The 10,102-nt window shown below is 36.6% G+C and overlaps 1 protein-coding gene across 1 annotated transcript in view; it reads right to left on the bottom strand.

Annotated features, from left to right (window-relative positions):
- Positions 1-1,794: 1,794 nt before the first annotated feature.
- FAT1 (FAT atypical cadherin 1) overlaps positions 1,795-10,102 on the bottom strand; it is a gene marked incomplete at both ends in the record, with an annotated part of 100,955 nt that continues 92,647 nt past the window's right edge. The window contains 5 exons of the mRNA XM_080621770.1: positions 1,795-2,420; positions 8,194-8,331; positions 8,575-9,206; positions 9,405-9,515; positions 9,739-9,892. Of these exons, the coding sequence (XP_080477896.1) occupies positions 1,795-2,420; positions 8,194-8,331; positions 8,575-9,206; positions 9,405-9,515; positions 9,739-9,892 (1,661 nt within the window). The remainder of the gene's footprint in view (positions 2,421-8,193; positions 8,332-8,574; positions 9,207-9,404; positions 9,516-9,738; positions 9,893-10,102) is intronic.

Genomic DNA, 10,102 nt, shown 5'->3' with positions numbered 1-10,102 from the left:
AGGAATATATGTGTCCTGTAATCCATCCACTTTAATTATACGGCTGCCAGATTGGGCAGTTGCTCCACTTTGTGAGTAAATACAAATCCAGTATCCTGTTCTCCCAGATGGTGGAAGGCCTAGGCTTAGCTCTCATGTGTGAGAGAATCTAATATTGTACCATTCCAGACCACAGAACTTTGAGATGAAAAAAAATGGAGGTAGAGCTGAAAGGATTCCGGGCTATATTAAAAATTCACTAATGTTCTAGGAAATCTGTTCTGACCTTAAAATGCATCCCTTGTGCAACAGGCAGGAGACAGTTACCTCTTTCTTTTACCTTACCATAAGGGCAAATTTCTGCTAGAGAACTTTGTTAGACAAGAACCAAGCTTTAATCAGAAAAGCAGCTGGATAATATAGAGGTAAATGTCTAGTGTGAACTTAATGCAGAAAACTGCAATTATAATTGCACAAAACCCCCATTCTATTTACCACAAACTGAAAGTGGCACAGAAATTCCAGCATACAAGTACATAATCAAGGGACAATTATTCTTGAGATTAACTATTCAGATGATTAAGAAAGGAAGAAACTGATTTAAAGGGCTTAGGTTTTGTTTTTTTTTTTATCTGAGGACTTACTTAAGAAAAAATACTCAGTAATTTACATAGCTGATATCATATGTTCAAAGAAAAATGCAAACTACCCAGAAGGCTACTGGAGTTTGATACCCATCAATCTTTATTCATACTGGCCCGTTTACTTTTTCAAACACCATTAAGTAGACACACACTGCCATCTAGTGAGCATCTAACACAGCTGCGGTTTGATTTCTGAGGAGAGGAAAATGTGGTGCTTGGAGCAATTAACTTCATACAGTACAAAACATATACAGACTTAAAAATGCTGCACCGAATGCTTTGTCAATTGTATATTATATATAATACAGATACACAGAGCAAAGCTAAAGTATTTTATTAATAATTTATTGTCAGTAAGAAAGACTGGCTAATGGTAATTTTCAGTAAAAACCTTTACAAGACCATTGGATCACAAATATACAGACACTATAAAAACTGTGTCATGGTGGTTTTGGTTCTAAACTGGTATGTAGAGGGCCCCCAACACACTTTCCAAGAAGGGAAAAATTGTTTACAGTTCTAAAATACAGCAACCCATTTAAGACATTTCCATGTAGCTGACCCAGAAGAATATCAGACTTAACCTATGTACAGCTGGAATTGTGTGAATATGTTGATTTTTTTTTTTTTTTTTTTTTTTTTATATAATGAAATGTCAAACCTTAGTTTTCTGCGGAATACATACAGTGATGCCCTGATTATAAAAATCAGGGTGCTAGTTTTTAATGGCACACTAACACCACTAGTTTCAGTGGAAAACAAATTCACAAAATATCTACAAAATCTAGTTAAAACTATTAAAATCAAAACTGTACATAAAATTTACAAAAAGTAGGAGAAAAGTAATTGCATTAGAACTATAAATATATGTATCATGCTAACATGGAGAAGTGGTATGTGATTTTCTTAACATAGACAATGTAAGTACAAAAAGGATGTTCAGAAATGGCACAGCCAATGGAAATCTTGGAACTGTTCAATTACAGTAGGTCAGGAAATGGAAACAGGCTGATTTAGTGAAATGAACTGCATGGTCCAAGGCTGCCATGCCAGTTTAGCTCACTGAAACAAAAGCATTCACTGTGGCTGGGAAAAAGAAGAAAATAAACTTTTGAAGGTTGTTCTAGAATTGATAAAGTTTGTTAGAGTCCAGGCACTTTTGTTGAGTGTGTCAGACTTCTGTATGTTGCTGGGAATCAAGTGGAGGAATTTTCACATCTTCAAAATGACCATCATCTCCACTCTCATAGTCACTCATCATGACTTCTGACTCCATTTCACAGCATGCTGACACATCAGAGCATGAAGCTGTGGAAGCATACACAGACATGGACATGTTGTCTACAGTTGGTGCTTCAAAGTCTCTGTTGTACCCTAACGTGTAAGGAGTGTAAGGTTCTCTGTAACTGCTGCTGACACCACCGGTTGTGGTCTGAGGTTCTGACATGTCTGCAGGATAGTGATGGGGAAGGTACTGATTAAGGTTAAATCTCTGCCTGCTTCTTGCAGAAGAACCCAAGCTACCTACAGCTGGCATGTCTCTGGGTGGCTGTATGGACTCAAATTGGTCGCTGTATTCTGGTGGTAACGGTGGAAGCTCATCAGGTGCAGGGAAGTCATCAGGTGGAGGTGGAAAATCACTTTCTATATCATAACCACCAGGGTAATAGTCTGTATCGATGGCATTTGGATCATTGTAGAGGGGAGCTGACTCTTCAACCACTTCATAATTTGGATACTCTTGGATACCTGGCAACTGAACGCTTGGCATCCAGTCTGATGTATCCCAGTGATAACCTGAAAAGGTAATTTTTTTAAAAAAAAGTAGTATTAGTATCTTGTCTTCAAGTCAGTCTGAACTGAGAAGTCAACACATGTATTAAGCCAATGCAGTCACTGTGATTAGGATAGTACTTGTTAATCAGAGCGGTTTGTCCCGATTCCACAAAAGACATTCAACACAACACAACTTTACATTATGCCATGCATTAGATATTGCATCATTCACACATGAACTTTTACATTTTCTTTGACATCTCACCTAACACAGGAAGAGCTGTAGGTCACCTATTGAATGTGCTATCAGAATACATAGTATAGAACTGTTCACCAGATAGCGAAGAACCAACAGCCTCCCTGGTGCAGCTAAATTCTTAATTGTTGGGTAATTACAGTTAGGGTGATAACAGCTACATGTTTTTCTTAAAATATATTTAGCACATACAAACCATGTTTTTCTTGCATAAAAGAAATACTTTTTAATTGGTAAAGTATCCAGACCACTTAAAGCAACTTTACCCCTTAACTGAATTGTAAAGGTAACTTCACAAAATGCTGTTAGCTCTACATTAACTGCCACACACCTCTGATAAAAATCCTTGACTCTTAGTAAAGACATTCCACATTCAAAAGTCAAAACAAGATCAAAATTCCACATTCTAAACAAGATCAAGATTCCACATACAAGATCAAAACAGGAAAATCAAGCTTAATCATGCATAAATGACTGAAAGTGATCCTCTCTCACAAACTCCCCTTAAATAAGTTTGTATTCATCTGCTGGAAACCAGATGTAAGCCTAATCTCATTAAAAAAAAATAAATTTCTTTCATCTGAACACCAAAAAGGAAACTACTACAGAATTGTAAGAAGGTGCAAATCTAGTAAAGAATCATCACTGCAGACAGATGCACAGCAAGCAACAGATAGTAAGTCTGTGTTAAAACCAAGCATTAACAGAAATATTTCGGTGAACATCAACAAACTGCATGCAGAAGTCACCTCTTGAATTGCTGAGGTCAGGAACAGCAAAAGATTCTTTAGGTGGCAGAATGAGAAGAAAAAGGAGAAAACATCTGTAGTTAGGAATCAAATAGTAGAACCAATATGAAGACAAACAATGACTGTCACTAGGATGTTCATGCTGCTTTGCTTTTTTTCCAGTTCACTTAGCAGTGCTAAAGTAGTTTTGTTGGTTTTTTGGTTTTTTTTTTTTGTTTGTTTGTTTGTTTGTTTTACTCCTGGAATCATTCTTTGTTAAACTTGAACTGTAGAATACTTACTGAGTTTACATACAGCCCACCTGGGACATGGCTGTGTAATGGCAAAATCTGCAGTCTATAGTTTGCTGAAATCCTCTTATCAGTAGATTTAGGACTTCTCCTAAAAAAGGGTAACAAGACTCAACCTGACTTTTTTCTTTCCTTGTTTCCTTCCCCCTTTGTTTTTTGATATAGGGCTGCATCTATTAGGACTTACACTTTCCAGTATCTCATGCAAAGATGGGAATGCTCCCTGTAGTATCTAGCTTACATATGCTGTGCACTGGGAGACCTGCCTCCCTTGGTACAGCAATCCCAACAAGTCACACTCAGCAGAGAATTGTCCAGTGTTATCTGACAAATTTTAGATCTCCTTTTCTTCAGGAACCTATATTCCCTATTCAGGTCTGTAAGGATGAGTGATGCCTATCCTAATGCCAGAATCTTTTCCTAAGAATTGATACTTTTACATATTCTTGGAAGACTGGAAGGACAGAGATTGACTCTTAAGGGAAATTCCTTTTTCTTTTCCTTTTCAAGCTTGCCTAACCCCAACAAGAAAATATTGTCCACACTAAAAGAGACATCAGTCCAAGATCTAAGACTTAAAACATCTCTGCCCTTATCTCCAGGAGAAGGTTCTGACCACTACATATACTTAGAAGATGACCTTCTTAATTTTTCTAAGGAAACTGGGTGCAAAACTGAAGACGATAGGCAGACTGTGGTCTTATGATTTAGTGCACTTTTACCAAGGAATGGAGCCTGGCGTGCACATTTTTCTAGGTGATGATCTGCTAGACTGGAGCTGTATTTTCTCTTGCACTCAGCATTATCGATCTGCATGGAAATACAACCTTCCCTGAGGAGCAGTGCAGAGAATGAAGACCTGCAACTGTCCTGGAATGAGACTACAGTTCATGCTTCCAGGATACCTCTTGGACAGAAACACTTGGGGAGACTAAAGTAAAAGACCATCTGTCCCAGAATGTGACCTTGCTGAAGGCTTGAGCAAGGATCTCTGCTACTCAGGCTGGCACCCTCCTGAGGGTGCTCAAAAGCAGAAGTCTACCCAAGATGTTTTGAAAGAAGGAATGCTTATTAAGAGTAGAAACTTCCAAGTGTTAAGAAGTAGCTGAGCAGAACATCTTCAATTTCTCTACAAATATTCTGCAATGCATTAAATATTTGTATTTATTTTACAGTGACACTAAACCACCAAGCAATACTTACAACTTTGACTTGAGAACTACATCCATCATTTTTAGTTTCTACCAGTCAAAATCTCAGAGAAAATCTGAATAAGTGATTAAATATTTCTCCTTATAGATCTTGCCTCTTCTAGTCTTCTAATTCTCCCTTTCGTAAGTACTGTGCATTACAGTTTTCTAGCACTGAGGACTCTACTCTATACGTACACATCAATTACTGTCATGTAATTAGGAGTCTTTGCATTTTTTGTAGACAATGTATGTGTCTGTCTGCATACATTAGACAGGATGTACTTCAAATAGCAAACTAAAGAGAATCTTTAGCTACTATAATTTTATATTCTTAAAATGGCTTTGTTTTAAGTAGAACTTAATAAAAAGTAGGGTTTTCTCAACAAATAGGAAACATGTGCTACGGATGGTATTTCAGAAGTAACCTCTGCAGCTTCATGGTCGTGGAGTGAATTACTTGCATATTACTGGAACTTTAGGGAGTTTTAAGTTAATTAAAAGGATAGCTAGCATTTGTATAGACTCATTGGCACCTTTATTACTACTATTATTTTGTAAAGAGTTGTGTTTTCCAGAGTGGTCAGTTCTTAAATGTTAGCAGGGAAGAAATAAAATTCCACCAAAAATGTCTACTTCATCTCTTTCTAACTTCCAAAGACATACTACACACACAAGTATATGTGTGTGTACATGCATACACTCAGACATACCTTTTAGATACTGATTTAAGGCTCGGTAGTAACTACTTAAACCAATAGTGACGTGTATGCCTATATACCTCAAGATCATATGAAAAATCAGGGGTTTTGCTGAAGAGACAGACTGATTTGACGAACAGGGAAGTGAATACTGTCATTGGACTACTCCCATTCTGCTCAGCTGGACAAGCTGCCAACAGATGTGGGTGGCAATAAAAAAGGAAGCAGGGACTGCTGCTTTTTCATCTACAGCAGCATATGTAATTGCCTTTGATGCTGTCTCAATTCTGCTGGGAACTTTGGTGTGAAAATTTTCAGGAGAGTAAGTAGTATGAATATTTTCAGAAGAGAATTAAGATATTTTCATACCAATACTTTTTTCCCCCCAAGACATCACACTGCAAAACCTGTCCACAGGGTAGCCACAGCATACACATGAAAATACTAACAGATACACAATATAAACATATCCTTTGTTAAAATTTATCAGAAAGTCCAAGTAAATAATATTTTACAACTCCCATCTGCTAGGACTACATTAACTAGAAGACAAACGTGCATTATTCTGCAAAACTGTAAATAAATACGAAAAGCATGTATATACCTTCTTCTTCCACCGAGTCAACAACAGCATTGACAAGGTGTATTACAGTCACTATGGAAGCTTGTAAAAGGTATAAAAGGAGCAAATTAAAACAAACCTATAGTTAGCATCACTTTAAAAAGCATACAGATATACAAAAACTATTGTAAAATTGCAGTTCATTACTATTTTATAGAGCAAGATTATTGGTGTAAATATACATTTACCCTCTTCTTATCTAGAAAGCAGTTGCATATAATACATAAAATACATCTCTAATAATGAATTTTATTCTTGATAAAAATGGAAACGTAACTACTCCTGAAGCAAATTCTGCATGAGCACAAAACTGCTTTAGTTGACTCAGGATTTCTGAAATTTGCCTAAACATACCATTTGCATAATACTTCATCTAACAGCAATGACCTAAAGTTCTTCTAAAGGCTTGTGTTGCATGAATTAAAGAGTATTGCATTAGGCTTCCCTTTTAGACTGAAAACTACTCCCCCACTCCAATATAAGACCAGGGGAAGACATTTTCACTGAAATGAACTAAAATGCTAGAATATGAAAAATATCTACTGAAAACTTCTGTTGCTGACATTCTGATTTAAAACCAGCTGAAATGAATGCATTTTTTTGTGTCTTCCCTTTCCCAAGATTCTTTTGGAAGGGAGAAGGATTTACTCTTATACAGGATAAGATGAGATAAGCACATGCAATTTGCTTGCATGGCTCAGGGATCAAATTTCAAACTAATAAATTCAGAATCTACCAAAAAGGAAGGAACAATATCGATGATGCTACAGGTATTTCTCTTAAAATGATGTATTAATGAGTAAACAATGCATGACAAGAAATGTAAGTACAGAATATATGAAATATATGGGATGGAGAGGAGGGGAGAACCACAGGTACTGCACAACACTTTATACCACAAGAAAAAAATTGGAAGTTGGTAACAGGTCTACAGGTAGAATGACGAGTACTGTAAGCATACCATTTTACTTTCACCAATCATTAACACGTTTCTTTTCATGCTGTTAAGAACAAATCACTCTGCTTCTTTGAGAAGTAGAATATTTTTTAGTCCTAAGCTAAAGCAATTTAAAATTCTTTTTATCATACAGAGACAAAAGCAGAAATTGGAAAAAGGAGTCAAAACACCTTAAAGTAGTGAATTAAGTTATGAGGCAACTGTGGCTTTTTGTCCAATCAGCCTGAAATGTTTCTGAATGCATAGACGCATTCACAGCAACTTTAAAAGTGTCTGTCATCACAATGGAAAAGTAAAAGACTTCCAATTAATAACAATAAATCCCCAATATACATATGCTGATTATATTTTGATGGACTGGATTTGTGATCAAAATATATTTTTATATTGGCTTTTTTCAATGTATGAATTTTTTATGAATTCACTTTAATCATGGTGAAAGCCAAATATACTGTTCTACTGTAACAAAATCCTTTTTGTGCAGCTTCCTTCATTACTAAAGTAATCAAACTTACAAGCAGTCCCTTAAACTCTGCTCTCACTCAGAACTGATCTGATCCATATGGGAGCTGAGGTCGCAGCAAGAAAAAAAGAAGGAAACAAATGAAACTGTAACACCAGAAAGGTTTTTACTGAGAGCTGAATGTCAAAGCAAAAGTTATATTTGTGCAGAAGCCATTTTTACAATTCACTGTGTTCTTCTATCAGGTGATAACTAATGATTACTTAGAAAAGTCCCTCAAATTTGAAAACACTTTTAACACCTTTTAAACACAAGGCTCTGAACACCTCTAATATTCTAACAGCAGAATGATCATATATAATTTTAAGCTAAAGTAACTAAAACAAGGTACAATGCAAGCAAAATACTTAAGAAAATTACATTGGGGTATTAACATAAGTAAATACAGATATATATTAAATAAAATATTATTTAATATATATTGGATATATGTAAGCCCTATTGATACTAAGAGATGCAAAGACAGAACAAATGAACCTAAGGGGCAAGACGGCATTTTACTTACCGTTGTCATCACATGATTCAGACTGAAACGAGCTGAGAGACTGGACCTCAGACATGCTTTCTCTAGCACTGTAAGGATGGGAGTTCTTTTCATCCAAAGGCTTTTTTGAAAGACAGGGGTCAAGATCTACTACTTTAGCTGAAAGAAGTGGTGAGATGACTATTAGAATCTAGATTAAAGTCAATAACATTTAAGGCTAAGATCTACACATTTTTTCAAAACTCAGCAGAGCTTGAAGCTCAATCAGTCCGACTCAAACCCCAGTAAAGTCATAATGCCTTTTGTAACATAACAAGCATAGACAAAGACTTTGCACTCATAATAAAATTGTAGCAGCACACCCCTTTAATAGAAAAGTAATAAAATAAGAACACTTCTTACTGTCATAGTCAAAATCCCAGCTGGGTTTCTGTATTGAATCGCTATCTGAAGGAGAGTTGGAGGGAGGTGGAGGTGGCAAATTTGGTGCTACGCTGCAAACAGCTACAGCTTTCCGATGACCATGCACAGAATCTGGGTTAAAAGTACTAAACTCTGGGTGCTCAGGGATAGCAGACCCTTCAAAAGAATTCCTGTCAAGATTATTCCTGGAGTCGCTTGGAATGCTTGGAGTGTACGAAATGGGACGAACAGGAACCTGTGGTGGGATGTCAGAATAGATGTTCTTATTCAATTTTGCATCAAAATAAGGTCTTTGCAAGAAAGCTGTTGTAGCTCCCAGCTGCTTGTCTTCAGGTTCTGGCTGATGCTTCTTCTTTGTACTAATCACTTTGCGGCAAACCACAAAAATGACAACTAACAAGAATATTCCTGCAATGAAAACAATAATCCCAATCACTTCAGCTAAGCTAATGTTCCAAGATGTTGAAACGTATTTGTTCAGAACAATGTCTGTGCAGTGTTTTCCTCCAAATCCATGACTACAATTGCAGTGATATGAACCGTAAGTATTCTCACAAAGTGCACCATTAAGACACGGGTTTTCTATGCATTCATCGACATCAGTCAGGCACCTACCAGAAAAAGAGCAGAGCAATGATGGTTAGTTTACATTGGTAGTCTTTGTTCTAGTCTCCGTGATCTTAACATATTTAATATACAGTACTATACACAACTAAGCAATTTGCTGTTTTATCAACATTACAGATTTCAACTAGTTTGAACTGTTAAGTAATACTGTTAAAATTCCATAAATGTGGAAGACTACCTACCTTTCTCCACGGAAGCCTACTTCACACTCACAAACAGGTCCATCCAAACTGTCAATACACTTGCCACTGTTTTTACAAGGATTGTCTTTGCAGTATGGACCCAGCTGGCACCTGCAAAGGTAAAAAACCCCAAACCATTACCTTACTGTAAGTGAATATATAGTGCGGGATTCAGGGCTATGTGGGACATAGAGCCTGGCATTAATTTTAACTCCAGTGGGTTTCAAATCTGAACTTTAAGCAGTAAATAGATAAACAAGAAAGCAGAAAAAGTGTTACATTTATAGCTTATTCTCTAAAGGGATCATTCGTACAATAAATCATACAAACGTACCTTTGCCCTGTATACTGTCCTCGGCACTGGCAGATAAAATCGTCACTGACTGGGATGCAAGTACCACCATAAAGGCAGGGGTTGGAAGCACATGGGTTGACGCTTACATCACAGTGAGTTCCCATAAACAAAGGTGCACACTTGCAGTAGTAACCTGAAATCAAATACAGTTTTTTTGAAAGACACACATGGCTTTACAGGATATAAGATCCTCTCTGCCCACTATTCAGACAGAGAGAGGATAGGAAGAAATAGAAATATTTTTAGCGAAAGACAAAGGATAGTCTAACAGTAAGTTTCTTTTTGAATATGATTGAAGGATAACTTCCATTCTCTCACAAAACTCAAGCTTGTCACTGAATTC

The sequence above is a fragment of the Psittacula echo genome, assembly GCF_963264785.1.
Source record: "Psittacula echo genome assembly, chromosome: 1".
Taxonomy (NCBI): Eukaryota; Metazoa; Chordata; class Aves; order Psittaciformes; family Psittacidae; genus Psittacula; species Psittacula echo.
This window is presented reverse-complemented; position numbering and strand designations above follow the sequence as displayed.